At 35.0% G+C, this 16,251-nt stretch overlaps 1 protein-coding gene across 1 annotated transcript in view; it reads left to right on the top strand.

The window, feature by feature from the left end:
* dpf1 (double PHD fingers 1) overlaps positions 1–16,251 on the top strand; it is a 68,528-nt gene that overhangs the window by 23,374 nt on the left and 28,903 nt on the right. The window contains 6 exon segments of the mRNA XM_051130090.1: positions 4,051–4,211; positions 4,304–4,411; positions 6,009–6,136; positions 9,344–9,433; positions 10,692–10,770; positions 12,641–12,772. Of these exon segments, the coding sequence (XP_050986047.1) occupies positions 4,051–4,211; positions 4,304–4,411; positions 6,009–6,136; positions 9,344–9,433; positions 10,692–10,770; positions 12,641–12,772 (698 nt within the window).

The raw sequence follows: 16,251 nt of genomic DNA, 5'->3' as shown, positions 1-16,251 counted from the left end.
CAAAACCAATTAAAGGGACAGTTCACCCAAAAGTAAAAATTCTGTCATCATTTACTTACCCTCATGTAAATCCAAACCTGTAAGACTTTCTACCTTCTTTATAATACAAAAGAAAATCCTCTAAAGAGTGTTGGTAACCAAACAGCATTGTATGGTCAAAATGTAATGGAAATCAATGGAAACCAAAACTGTTTAGTTGCAAACATTCTTCAAAATATCTTCTTTTCTGCTCCACAAAAGAAAAAGTCATACAGGTTTGAAACTACACAAGGGTGAGTAAATGATAGACAGAATTTTCATTTTTGTGTGAACTGTTTATTTAACTAAAATGAACAAATTCATTACAAAGCAATAAGTCATGGGAACAAATTCTTATTTTGTGGCCACGAGATCTATTTTTTGTCGTCCACGTCATGTGCAGGGCTCCACGTTTTTCCGATCTAATTGATTGCTTTTTCATTGTGCTCGTGGGATATAAAATCAAGCTTTGCCATACAAAAAAAACCCACTTTATCTCACCAATTCAGGAAGTTCTTTAGGGAACTGCTGTTTTGCCCCCAACTCTTTTCGACTTTTAACAAAGGCCCATTATGGAGTATTCTGTTTAAAACTTTAAAAAAGCCTTTCAGAAATTGCTGGAAAACAGAAATCTCGAAAGCTCATTTGACAAGGTCTTTCTTTGAAGAACAATTTCTCACATAATCACAGAGACGCCAAACTTTGTTTTTTACTCGCTCGCTGACCTTTAGATATCGCCTGGTCCATTGTGTGCGACTGGCCGCAGACTGAGTGTAGAGGTGTTTAAATGGAGCCCACAGCACTTCACCACAGGACTTAATATTTCCCCTCTGGTGGACCTGAGCACATGACATTCGATGCACTGTAATTTACTGCCCCTGCACACTTAGTGATTTTTCAACCCACATGTTGAGGATTGATTCCAGCCCGCGCTGAATGACCAGGATGTGGCCCCCCAAATCAAACATGGACTAAATTAAATAGAAAATGTGTTGTTTTGCTCTCGCCGCCATTTTGTTTGGAGAAATGAGGGTTATTTATTTCAGCCTGACTGAGTTGTTAGTCTTGAGCCACAGGGCTCTTCATCATTTCCCCGCAAGGAGAAATGGATGAGTTCACCAATCACAATGGTTTTACACTTACATCATCAACATCACCTCAAGCCTCTGTCAATTTGTTATCAGGCTTGCTTCAGGGATGCGGTCATTGTTGCATGATGCAATTTTCCTTCATTTCTCACTCCTGTTTGCAGACCGGTGCTTTTGATTACAACGAAACAAACGATGACGCATCAGAAACCGGGGACTGTGTCCCAAAACTCACCAGTACTTCCACAGGGCTAATTTTTTACAATAGCTTATAACATAGCAGGGAGTTTATTTAGCAGGTTTGCACAAAGAAAGAAAGAAGAAAAGGCAACCGCAGGAGAGCAGGGTTAAGGAGGGTATTGTCAGGACTTTTTAAGCATCCCCCAATTATTTTTGCACTTTTGATCTTTTCTTGTGTTAACAATGAGAGAGAAAATGCAGAAAAAACTTCAATGCTGAATAAACTAGAGCAGAATCAAAAGAATATCTGGATTAAATTCAATAACACTTTGATTTATAACATTGCTACATGACTCACTCTGAAATATTGGAATTTGATTGGTCACTTGGCCTTTTGCACTATTAAATAATGATTGCTAAACTATAATTGCAGTGTTTTCTACATAACACAGCGAGGGACACCTTGCGAAAATACACTGTAGTATATATTTAAAAAGAGAAATTATTATGGAAATAAATAATATACGTACAGCTGAAGTCAAAATTAAGTTTACGTACACCATGCAGAATCTGCTTTTTAGTTTACATACAGTTGATTCTTAATACTGTGTTGTTACCTGAATGATCAACAGCTGTGTTTTTGTTTAGTGATGAGTCAGAAAAATCCTTCAGGTCCCACAAATTCTTTGGTTTTTCAGCATTTTTGTGTATTTGAACCCTTTCCAACAATGACTGTATGATTTTGAGATCCATCTTTTCACACTGAGAACAACTGAGGGACTCATATGCAACTACTACAGAAGGTTCAAACGCTCACTGATGCTTTAGAAGGAAATGCGATGCATTAAGACCCAGGGGGTGAAAACTTTTGAACAGAATGAAGATGTGTATATTTTTCTTATTTTGCCTAAATATCATGTTTTTCATTTAGTACTGCCCTTCAGAAGCTACAGAAGATACTTTCATGTTTCCCAGAAGACAAAATAAGTTACATTTACCCAGATCTTCAAATCCCAAAAGTCCCCCCCCGTTCTTAATACATCGTGTTTCCTTCTGATGCTTTAGCGAGCATTTGAACCTTCTGTAATAGTTGTACATGAGTCCCTCAGGTGTCCTCAGTGTGAAAAGATGGCTCTCAAAAGGTTCAAATACACACAAATGCTGAAAAACTGAAAAAAATTTGTGGGACCTAAAGGATTTTTCTGAAGAACAGCGGCCAGTTTAACTGTTCAAGACAAACAAGGGACTCATGAACAACTATCATTTAAAAAAAAAAAAAAAACAGCAGTGGATCATTCAGGTAAGAACACAGTATTAAGAATCAAGTGTATGTAAACTTTTCAACGGGGTCATTTTTTATAAATTCAACTATTATTTTCTCTTGTGGACTATATGTAAATGTCTTTTATGTGAAATATCTTATTCAGGTCAGTACTAAATTAAAACCTAATTACTAATTTTGCATGATCCCTCTTATTTTGGTAAAATTAACATTTTGCAGATTCTGCATGGTGTATGTAAACTTTTGACTTCAGCTGTACATGTGAGCTGAATATAATGTTTTCAGACATTTAATTACATTGATGTTAATTGCAATGAAATGAAATGTATTATAGGTTAAATTTATATTAATACAATTAACTGAACTTTAAAATGCTTCTTTGATCTACTTTAGTAGGACTTATGTACATCTTATGGTAAACTAAAACAAAAAAAATATTAATACATAATGATTTAAAATATATTTTGAAGCAAAACTTTTCTTTTGACATTATTACTGTACAAAAGCACACTTTTTTTTAAAACACAGTCATGAAAGTGTACTCTCTTTAAGTACATTTGTCATTTATTTTGTTAATATTATGTTATATGCAATTACAGTTCTTAAAGATTTGATTCAATCAAGTGCACTTCTTTTCCACAAGACAGCCTCCCATCCACCCCTGCAAAAGTTAAAAAAATCTCATTTTACTTTGAGTTATATGTTTTCATATATTCAAATTTGAATGTAAATCAACTACTGATCTGTAAAGCAATATATAACAGTTGCTACTGACTTATTCATGAGTGTTTTCCTGATGTTAAAATTGTTTTACAAATACAGCAGTTTGCTAAGCAGGTTTCTCAGTGCAGCCTCAGCAATAAAATCACTGTTCGGTACTTTTGTCTTGACCAGTTTTGAGCATGCAAACATACTCTAGAGGACAGAACTGTTGAGTGCGCTCTTTTTGGCCACATGAACCATTAATGCTCACCACCATTCTCATGCTGCAGTGTTTTATACAGCGTTTCCTAACACCTGAACCCTTACCAGTATATTCCAGTATAACAGTATATTTATAAATGCAAATCTCTTTAACAGAGCTGGAAATGAGAATTATATTTCCCAATTAGATGCCAGCCAAGAATTTTCGTTACTTCCTGCATGCCAGTACGAAGAGTTCTCTGCATCGATAATAGATAGCTGAAAATTTAAAGACCCCTTGAAGTTACTTGGACAGAAATTTGTTTATGACTCATCAATATTTTTGCTCTAATTTCCCGGCAGAGAAAGACTGTAAATTTTGAATGTGTATTTGTGATAAAATATTAATTTTGTCAACGTATTAAGTGCATATAGATGGCTTCAAAAGCATAGGTTAAACTCAGATTTCGATTTCATGGGGCCTTTAAATAATAAATGTTGTTTTTAAGCACTGAAATTAAATGTATTTAGACATACTTAGTTTGCTGTAACACATTCTCCCTTTTTAATTGTTTCCAGCCTTGGTGAGGAGTTTTACCGCGAGGCCATTGAGCACTGCCGCAGTTACAATGCTCGACTTTGTGCTGAACGCTCCATGCGCCTGCCCTTTCTGGACTCCCAAACAGGCGTAGCACAAAGTAACTGCTACATATGGATGGAGAAGACCCATCGTGGGCCAGGTGTGCATCTTTGTGTACAGTGAATCGCACTTTTGTTGTACATTCAAGGTTTTGGATGTTTATGCCATGGCTCTGGATGTTTTTTAACCCAGGTGTGGCTCCAGGGCAGCTGTATACCTATCCTGCACGCTGCTGGAGAAAGAAGAGACGGTTAAATATCTTAGAAGATCCACGTCTTGGACCCATCGAGTTTAAAATCGGTGAGAGCTGGAACTGAGAAGCACATATGCAAATTGATTATTTTTTGTTAGCCTATATTAATATTTTGTTATACACTACAAGTCAAATGTTTTTGAACAGGAAGTTTTTTTTTTTTTAAGAATTCTCTTCTGCTCACCAAACCTGCATTTATTTGATCCAAAGTACAGCAAAAACAGTACAATTTTGAAATATTTTTACTGTTTAAAATAACTGTTTTCTATTTGAATATTTTTTAAAATGTAATTTATTCCTGTAATCAAATTTTCAGCATCATTACTCCAGTCTTCAGTGTAACATGTTCCTTAAGAAATCATTCTAATATGCAGATTTGCAGTTCAAGAAACATTTTTTTTTTTAATTATTATTATTTTTAAAACAGTTGAGTAAATTTTTTCAGGACTCTTTAATGAATAGAAAGATCCAAAGATCAGCATTTATCTAAAAATTAAAAAGCTTTTGTAACATTACACACTATACAATTCAAAAGCTTGGAGTCAGTGTCATTTTTTTTTTTTTTTGGAAAGAAATTATAGAAAGTAATACTTTTATTTAGCAAGGATGCTTTAAATTGATCAAAAGTGATGATAAAGACATTTATAATGTTGCAAAAGATTTCTATTTTAGATAGATGCCGTTCTGAGCTTTCTATTCATCAAACAGACCTGAAAAAATTCTACTCAACTGTTTTCAACATAATAATAATAATAAATGCATTTTTGAGAAGCAAATCAGATTATTAGAATGATTTCTGAAGGATCATGTGACTGGAGTAATGGTGCTAAAAATTCAGCTTTAAAATCACAGGAATAAATTACATTTTAAAATATATTCAAATGGAAAACAATTCTTTTAAATAGTAAAAATTGTTCAGATTTTTACTGTTTTTGCTGTACTTTGGATCAAATAAATGCAGGCTTGTTGAGCAGAAGAGATTTCTTAAAAAAAATCTTTTGACTGGTAGTGTATATATATTTTTATGAATGTATGTACTGCTTTTGATCAGTTTAATTTATCCTTGCTTTATCTATCAAATCAATTTCAGTAACACTTTAGTATAGGGACCAATTCACACTGATAACTAGTTGCTTATTAGCATGAATATTACTAGCATATTGGCTGTTTATTAGTGCTTATAAAGCACATATTCTGCATGACCATATTCTGCATCCCTAATCCTACCCAATACCTAAACTTAACAGCTACCTTACTATCAACAAGCAGCAAATTAGGTGTTTATTGAGACAAAAGCTGTAGTTAATACATTATTAATAGCGAGAATTGCCCTTAAAATAAAGTGTGACCAAATGTTCCACTTGTTTTTGTCGGATCATATAAATACACAGTTTAAACAGAAAAACATGAGATGCATTATTTTGTCAAGAGTGGTTTTATTGGGTTCATTTCTTTGCTATAGCTTCTACAAGTGTGTAATTTCTCATTAAATTATAGGTTATGTGTGAGACCATTCATGGTATTAAGTGCAACCTTCATACGTTTTCTTTACTTTAAGCCTTGACAGAAACAATGTCTGGCCTGGTCTTTTATGAGTTGTCTAGAAACACCTTGGCGTAACAGTTGTTTGCGGTGTGTGTCCAGACTATGAAGCAGCACTAAAGAAGGAAGGGGGTGTTCCTGAGGGTCCCGTTCTGGAGTCACTCCTCAGTGGAGAACTTCTGGACAAGAAGGTTGAAACAAAGGAGGAGGAACCCATGAGTGAATGCCAGGTAAAAAAAAGATTCCTCAACTGTGGCTTGCTCCCCCTAGAATGATTTTGTAGACGCACACTCAAAAGTCAACTAGATAAAGAGTTGTTTTACACACCCTGTCGTGAAGTACACACTAAGACACTGTCCCTGTGTGTTTTTGGTACCCAAATTGCTCTTCCCACCACTCCATTCAGCATTTCTTTTTGCTTTCTATTGCCATCTTCCTTTCTCTTCCTCTCTCTCCCCTTCTGATTTCTCTGTAGCACATGTGTCTCTTTTTGGCAGTAACACAAATCCCTGCAGGGCTGACACGCCCCCACTGGCAGACTTCCTTGTTAACCACAAAGACTATATGTTTGCAAAAGAGTATTTTTGTTATTGTGTGTCTATGTCAGTCTGTTTGACAAAGTTGTTGCATTGTTTTTGCGGAGAGCGGTTGTGCATTTTCAACGTATCTGGGTTTACAGGTACTTACATTTGACCGTGTTGGCGTGCGAGTGTTTATAGATCCTAATGAACCAGCTTGTCAGTCAATGGAGCTGTCAGTACTGTCACCACCCTCACTGTTTTGCACATAACATGACATCTATCCCAGGGGTGGACAGTTAACCAATTAGCACTTCAATTAAGAGTCACTCTTTAGAGTGCTTAGTCCCCTGGGAGCGGACCTGTGATCCTGCTGCTTGCTTCGCCTCAGGCCCCAGTGAAAAAGCTGTGCGCCTCCCTGCTACCGCTGTTCACTTCCACAGCCACGTATTATGAGTGCGCTTACAGTTGTGCACTTGCTCAGCAGTCATCACAGTTAAAGTTTACCCCAAAATGACAATTCTGTCATTAATTACTCACCCTCATGTTCTTCCAAAACCGTAAGAGCTTTGTTTATCTTCAGGACACAAATTAAGATATTTTTAATGAAATCCAAGTCCGAACCCTGTATAGACAGGAATGCAACTGACACATTCAAGGCCCAGAAAGGTAGACATTGTTAAAGGGGTCATCGGATGCAAACTTCACTTTTACATGTTGTTTGAACATTAATGTGTGTTGGCAGTGTATGTACAAATCTGCCTTATAAGGAAAAAAATCCATACAGTGGTTTTTAATTAATCTGTAAAAATAATATTCCCTTTTTCAAATCGAGCCATTCTCAGATGCCTGTCGGTGTGGCGTCACGCGATGGCCGCTCCCACGACAGTTGATTGACATCAGCGTCTTACCTCAGATCAGCTGTAACAGTCCGACCTCCGTTGTTTCGATGCCGGAGCAGGGAAGTTAGACAAGAATATCTCAGATTGAGCGATTGAGGTGTTGTGTTGCTGGATGTAATAATGAACATATTGCTCGTCATTTACTCCCTACATCTGAGTCGCAGTGGATTACGTTTGTTTGTGAAGGGAATGCACCTCCCGATCTACATAAATGCGTCTATGTTCGCGCAAATCATTTGTGATCCAGCTTCACCTACAGCAGAAGTGAGTATAAGGTTTTTTTTATGAATCTCAGCAATCACCTTTCCTAATAACATGCTAGTTAGCAAGTTTTGTGGCTAAACGCGCTAAATGCGGCTAAAGTAAACAATCTCTCAGAGCAGCTTGTCAATCCAGAGAAAGTAAAGAGGGGCAGGGTGAGCAGAGCTCATTTGCATTTAAAGGAACAGTCCCTCAGAATGGGATGATTTTTGCAGAGCTGATTTTGGCAAGGTAAAAAGGGTGTTGTTTTACACAGCCATTGAGAATTTTCAACCAAAGTATATTATAGACTTTTCATTAAGACCCTAAAGAATCATATCAACTTGTGGGCATCCGATGACCCCTTTAAAATAGTCAATGTCTGCTGTCTGTGCCGTGTCAGAAATCTCTTGGATTTCATCTAAAATATCTTAATTTGTGTTCTGAAGATAAACTAAAGTCTTATGGTTTTGGAACCACATAAGTGTGAGAAATTAATGACAGAATTTAAATTTTTGTGTGAACTATCCCTTTAATCATACCTGATTTTTTTTGCTATTAACATTTGTGATTACTGCACCATTGTAAGGCAGTCTAAATGTTAAAAAGACTGTTTCAACTAGACCAGGGGTGGTGAACGTTGGTCCTGGAGAGCCGCAGCCCTGCAGAGTTTTGCTTTAACCCTAATCAAACACACCTGAACAAGCTAATCAGGGTCTGAAGGGTTACTAGGAAGCTACAGACAGGTGAGATTTTATTAGGGTTGGAGCTGAACTCTGCAGGGCTGCGGCTCTCCAGGACCAACGTTCGCCACCCCTGAACTAGACCCTTAAGTTTTTTTGTGTTGATTCAAGCAACTCTAATACTGTGTGCACATAGCTGTCAGAAATATCCTTCAGGTCTTACAAATTCTTTGGTTTTTCAGCATGTTTGTGTATTTGAACCCTTTCCAACAATGGAAATCTTTTCAAACTGAGGACAACAGAGGGACTCATATGCAGCAAAAACAATGCATTAAGAGCTGGGGGTAAAAACTTTTTTGAATTTGAAGATCTTATTTTGTCTTCTGGAAAACATGCAACTATCTTCTGTAACCTCTGAAGGGCAGTACTAAATGAAAAAAATATATATTTTGGCAAAATAAGAAAAATGTACACATCTTCATTCTGTTCAAAAGTTTTCACCCTCCGACTTGTCACCCTACGAGTTGTCCTCAGTGTGAAAAGATGGATCTCAAAATCATACAGTCAATGCTGAAAAGGGTTCAAATACACAAAACTTCTGAAACCCCCCCCAAAAAATTGTTTTCTGAAGAACAGCGGGCAGTTTTACTGTTCAGGACAACAAAGATGGGACTCATGAACAACTAAACAAAAAACAAAAAAAACACAGCAGTGGATCACTCAGGTAACAACACAGTATTAAGAATCAAGTGCATGCAAAATTTTGAACAGGGTTATTTTTATAAATTCAGCTATTATTTTCTCTTGTGGACTATATGAAAATGTCTTTTATGTGAAATATGTTATTCAGGTCAGTACTAAATAAAAAACAACATGCATTTTGTATGATCCCTCTTATTTTATTCAAAGAATTAACATTTTACAAATTCTGCAAGGTGTATGTAAACTTTTGACCTCCACTGTATTTTCCATATAGTTTTTCTTAGGGTTTTTGTTCTCCCACTCATCCTTCCTGCACCAGCTCGTTTGACATTCTAGCGTTGTTCATAAAGTACAGCTGACTCATATGTGCTGGTCTTTCCTTGTGGTCACAGAAGCTGCTGGTGGGAGATTTTCCTCACGAGCTGGACATGGATGAGATGGAGGAGGATGTTCCCAAACGCAAGAATCGCACCAAAGGACGGGTAAAACACATGCAGCTATAACATGTTCTGCAGTCGCTAATTAATTAGTATGAATCATAGTAACACGAGAATGAATCATAGAGTTTTGTAAGCTGATTACTCACAAGACTCAACTGATTTTGCTTCAAATCTCATTTTAACATTGGGCATCAAGTGCAGAGCCAATGGGTCTGGGTTGTCATTTTATAGAGTTTTAGTGGTTTGACTAGGTGTACGGTATTAAACGTCTAAACGCCAACAACAAAAACACTGAAAGCATTTCTGCCTGTCTTTTAGAAGTCGATAAGCAATTTTGCAATCCTAGCTAGGCACTATTATATGGTTCATATGTTTTTGGGTTGCAAATGACCAGTTGAGAACCTCTGCTCTAGGTAGCAAATAGACACACAACCCAAGGTTTTGTATTAATATGTCACTGGTTTGCAGTGAGCCCTGCAGGGTTTTTGTTTAATCTAGGATTCCTGTTTCTTCAAGGCTGCTGTCTGAACAAAGCAGGCTATTGTAGCTCATCAGCCATTGATCCATTATGGCTGTTTAGCACATCTCCAGGTTTGATCCCTGCGTACCTTTCATCATTGCGTTCCACGGGCTTTGTGTTGATTCAAAGCAGCTCCTTCCGAACAGCCATGAAAAATCTCCTTTAATACCACTTTAAAGACAACACCTGATGTGTGATAGCACACTGAAAACATGGCTAAGTTCATCTGTAATTATAACCCCACATACAGTACATGAAAGGCGGGAATAGTAAGTGGTTCTGTGCAGAAATGCATTCAAGGCATGAAAAAAACACAGCCTGAAGAAGGAAAACTCTACAAGTTGCGATACAAGGTTTATGAGAATAAATAGATATAGATATATAGACATAGATGTATAACCCTGACAGAAATGCATGCGATTTTCAGTAGTCTAGTCTAGCAGAAATACATGCAAGGGTAACAAACAGAATGTCTTTGATTGAGTCCCTAGAATCTCTCACCTTCTGTGCTGTTAATTGGGGCACACTACTTCCTCTAAGATCTCTCACACCCCACATAGTTATCCGGCAGTGTGTGGAAGAGATGCTGTGATAATTGTGTGCTAGGTGTAATTAATGCTGTGTAAGAGGATTTGCTTAAAGCTTGAAGGAGGAAGTGGGATGAGGGGCACCGCAAAGCCCAAATAACAAAGGATCTCTAGCCGCACCTGTGTAAAATAGACTGGTTGCCAACTGTAAATTAATCGGTGTGTGTTTACATGCAATTTTTGATGTGTCCAGGCATGTGGTGTTGGGGGGATGAGAAAGAGACAGGAACCAGCATCCCTAGAGGATCGAGACAAGCCATATGTGTGTGACAGTGAGTATCGTGTGCAAATAAACAAATGAAGACAGAACCGATTTTTTTATTCATTATTAAAGCCAGCATAGGGAAAGCAATAGTAGAACTAGGAACAGAGGATCATATAGCCATATAAACATGTACAGTTCTTCTGATAATGGGATGTGTAATGTCAAGTTTTATTGTGTTGAATTACTCTGCATAGTGTGACAACATTTCCTACTGTTATATGTAACTGTATGTTTTCTCATGGGCAATTACAGTGGAAATGTTTATTTACACGTAAGAGAATATATGCAATATTCATTCAGTAAATGTTATTTTATAAATGTAATGTTTTTATATTATAAAAACATTTTTAATTATTTTAATTTGAAATAAAAAAAATGTAATTATAAAATAATGCAGATGAATTAAAATTATTTTATAGTGAATATTAATAATAATAATAATAATACATATTACTATTAATATTAAGCATTAAGCAAGTACTGAAAGTGAAAATTATTATTAATAATAATAATAATATGTATGTATTTATGTATGTATGTATAACTATTATTATATTTATTTATATAATACTTATGAGTAATGTTATTTTTATTTTTTTTTTTTTGCTTTTAAAATTCTAAAATTAATTACTGTTATTAAGAGTGAATAATAATAATAATAATAATAATAATAATAGTAGTAGTAGTAGTAGTAGTAGTAGTAGTAGATAGTAATATACAAAAGTACTATTATCTATTATTTAAATTAGTTTTAGCAATGTCTAATTATTATGTTAAAACAAATTTTAATTATAAAATAAAGAAGTTATTATTATGATTATTATTATTATTATTACTACTACTACATATAACAACTCCATAATACTATTAATATTATTAATAATATTAGTAGCAGTAGTAGTAATTTAACATATTAATAACTAATAACTTTAACATACTAGTAACTTAAATACTAACTATTTGACAGCTTTAATTATTTATAGTAAATAATAATAATAATAAATAATATAGCTATTACTATACAAATCTAATGCTTAATACAACAATTTAATTATTAAATTAAAATGTAATTATTTGAATTATTAAACTACAAAATTAATAATCATAAATAATATGTATGTATAGCTATTATTATACTAATAAAATACTTATGAGTAATGTTTATTTTTTAATTTTTAAGTTCTAAAATGAATTACAATTGTAGCTATTGCTATACAAATTTAATGGTCATTACTAATTTTAATTAATAAATTAAAATGTAAATATTTGAATTATTAAATTGTAAAATTAATTATTGCAATAAGCATTGATAGTAAAAAACTACTACTACTACTACTACTAATATCTAATACTATACAAGTCTAATGCTTATTACACATTTTTAATTAATACATTAAAATGTAAATATTTGAATTGTTAAACTAAAATAATAATAACAATATGAATGTATAGCTATTATTATACTAATAAAATACTTGGGAGTAATGTTTATTTACTTTTTTAATTGTAAAATTAATTACAATTATTGGGAGTAAATAATAATAATAATAATAATATATAGTAATAAATTAATATATGTATATAAAGTACTACTATTCTACTATAAGTAAGTTTTAATTATTAAATTAAATTGAAATTAATTATACTTTATTAATTTTAACATTAGGATTATTATTAGTAAATATATAATATAATATAATATAATATAATATAATATAAATAATAGTAATAATAATAATAATAATTGATATGATTATATATTAATTTATATAATTCATGCTATTTGTTTTTGACAAGTTTAACAAAACAGTTGTACAGATTATTATAGTGTTTGACTTTTTGTCTTTTTGCTTCCTCGTGTGTTTCTTTGTGTTTAGTTTGTGGGAAGCGCTACAAGAACCGTCCAGGTTTGAGTTACCATTACACTCACACACACCTGGCAGACGAGGAGGGCGAGGAAGACTCCGAACGGCACACGCTGCCCTTCCAGCGCAAGAACAACCACAAACGTGAGCCCAGCATCAGCCTCAGCCATGGATTACACACTCATACCACAACCCACAGAGTACCACTATTCTAACACAATTCACCCACTCTCACACCCCTTTTCCACTGACCCCGGTGCTGGTGCTGGAGCCGCTGTCCAATCTAGCCCTGTTCCACGCATTTCCAATGAATTAAAGGTGCTTCTGGCCTGGACCAAATTGACTCGGCCATCTTAATCCTGCTGGTCTTAAACCAGGCACCGTTATCGCCGGGAACCAGGGGCGGCGTTCACTTAAAAGTTTACGAAACTACTCATGACCGAACCAGATCGTTCATTCTAATCAACAGAGCTGACTGGAAGTGCGCAATGCAGCAGTCGACACCCTGTTTTGTCCTCTTCTTCCTACTTTTGTTGTGCTGCACAGCTACTCCAGCCACTTTATTTTCCCCATCTGTCTGAAATAAAAAGATTTTATTTACAAATATGTGTGAATTGATTACTATAACATCAACGGTTTTCTTCTTCCTTTGTTCTTGTGGTGAATTAACATCGGTATTAAGTATTTTGTCATCGACAACAAAGCCTGGATCCATTTGACGTTATATTCTATGGGTTTCCATAGAAACGAATATCTGGTTCTGAAGACGTTAACACAGTAGAATCTTCGACTTGTCATCTTGTAATTATGGTAATTACCACACGACACGAACAAAGCAAAAGACTTCTAAACAAAGCTTGTGTTCACACTGCACACAAATCCGATTTGGATTCGGTGACCGTGCTGTTATTTTGCAAATGAAGAAATTGGATCCATTTGTTGAGACTCTTGTCAATATCCATATCTACATCAGCTGCTATAGTTATGATATAATGAGTCAGCATGATGCCAAGAGACTTTCTCATAGAACAATGAAGAGTTAGCTAGCATTGTTTTCATGTGTTTTTTTGACATAAAGTCACGAAACATGTATGCATATACTGTGTCCAAAACTGCTGACTCATATGTAATATTGTTACAGACACATAATGGCCAATGAATGACAAAAATAACACAGTGATTTGAAATCCAGAGGACTGAGATGCATTTAAATAACATTGGATTTAATGTAGGTTTGGATGAAACCTACATTATGAATTTGAATGTGATATGCCAAAAAAATATGACTTGGTTTTGTAGTAACAATACTTTATCATTCGGCTCTCAAGTAGAAATCTGGTACATTTCTGAGAGAAAGTCCCCGAGCACCAGCACCATTTTGGTGGAAAAGGGTATTAATCATCTCACACATGCATTACAATAAAGAGTCACACTGCAGATTTCGTTTTCTGCAGTATTTTGTCATTTTCCGGTAAAAATGTCATGATCTGAGAAGCAAAATTAAAAAAAAGATGTGTTTTCAGAGAATATATCTTAAAGGGATAGTTCACCCATAAATAAAAATTAGCCCATTATTTACTCACCCTCAAGGCATCCTAGGTGTATACGACTTCCTTCTTTCAGACGAATGCAATTGGAGTTACATTAAAAATTATCCTGGCTCTCCCAAGCCCTATCATGGCGATATGTGGGTGTTTCTCTTCATCAGTCCAAAACAAGTCCAATAAAGTGCGTCCATCCATAATAAAAAGTGCGTCACAGGGCTCCGGGGGGAGCGAATCAATGTGTGTTTGTAAGAAAATTATCCATATTTAAAATGTAATAATCACTTTAATCTATCTTGCACCAACTGGTTATACACGGAAGCGGCTCCGGGCGGATGACGTATGATGTCGGAGTTACGCATGCGCCAGTGAGTCTCATGAAAACCAACTTTTGTTTACAGGAGCAAAGGAAGCAAAGTGTCCTTACTTTAGCAAAGGAAAACAGTCTTCTCTTGGTTTATATCGAAATCCTCTGACATTTTTTCTTTACAAATCCCCGTTTTGTACTTCTAATTTGTGACTGTTTTGTTTTGGTTTCTCCACGGTACGTTCGCTTTTGTCACTTCTCACCGGCGCATACGTCATCCACCCGGAGCTGATTCCGTGTACGACCAATTGGCGCAAGCTAGATTAAAGTGATTATTACATTTTAAATATGGATATTTTTCTTTACAAAACGCATCGAATCGCTACAAGAGGCCTTTATTCATCCCCTGAAGCAGTGTGAGGCACCTTTTATGATGGATGGATGCACTTTATTGGACTTGTTTTAGACTGTTGAAGAGAAACACCCGCCCATTGCCATGATACAGCTTGGGAGAGCCAGAACAATTTTTAATATAACTCCGACTGCATTCATCTGAAATAAGGAAGCCATATACACCTAGGATGCCTGGAATAAATAATGGGCTAATTTTCATTTTTGGGTGAACGAACACTTTAAATAAAATGTTTCTTTTTTTCTTACCTTTTTTTAAGCATAAATCTAACAGAATTCAGTTAGGGTGCTTTCACACCTGGACCGTTGTTGTGTTTCCCCCCTTAGCTCAGATCGTTTGAGCATATGTGAACGCGGCAATCACGCTCGGATCCCCACCAAAACATTCGGTCCGAGATCACCTAAAGGAGGTGGTCTCGGTTCGATTGAAAATGAACTCTTCGGAAAATGAGCGGTTCGGTTGTAGTGAGAAAGCAATCCGATCCTACGTAGCATCAAACCAGGCTATATCACAATGTATGATGGGTAATTACGTAAGTTCTGTGATAAGCAGTAGCTTTGTTGTTTTGCTAGTACCACTTAAAATGAAACTGAATGTCTGTGGGTGAGCACGTCTTCGACATTCAAAATAAAAGTGTGCCTTTTCATTTATAATGCTGTTTTATTATGAGCAGAATCCCACCAATAAACCGCTGAACTTTGACCAATGAGAGGACAGTTTGCAAATTTGGTCTGTTTAAAAACTTTGCCATGTGAAAGCGAAACGCATCAAGGATAAAAAGCAACATTGTAATAATTTTAATCCCTGTTTAGAAACAAAGCAATCGATGTACAGGTGTGAACGCACCCTTTACTTTACTATTCAAAAGTTTAGGGTCAGTAAGATTTTTAATTATTATTATTATTATTAGTTAGTATCCTTACCAAGGCTAAATCTGATGAAAAAATACAGTAAAAATAGCATATTTTACTGTAATTTGACATATCTTTTTTATTTGAATATGTCAAATACTAATTATTTGATGTTTTTTCTGGCTAAGGCGACTTTTAAGTCCAATTATATTGAAATATATGCAAAAATATGATATTAAAACTTTGTATTAGAATATAAAAATAAGAATTTTACTGTAATTTTACATCTTTTCAATTTGAATATATCAATAATCATTATTTTACTGGTTTATGGTTAAGGCAGCATTTAAAACCAATTATATTAAAATATCTGAAAAATATTATATTGAAGCTATATATTGAATATAAAAATAATAATTGTACTGTAATTTAACATATCTTTTCTATCTGAATATATTAAATACTAATTATTTGACAGTTTTATGATTAAGACGACATTTAAGATCAAT

This window comes from Labeo rohita, chromosome 15, assembly GCF_022985175.1.
Source record: "Labeo rohita strain BAU-BD-2019 chromosome 15, IGBB_LRoh.1.0, whole genome shotgun sequence".
NCBI classification, from domain to species: Eukaryota; Metazoa; Chordata; class Actinopteri; order Cypriniformes; family Cyprinidae; genus Labeo; species Labeo rohita.
The sequence above is the reverse complement of the archived record's forward strand: the minus strand, read 5'-3'. Positions and strand labels throughout refer to the sequence as shown.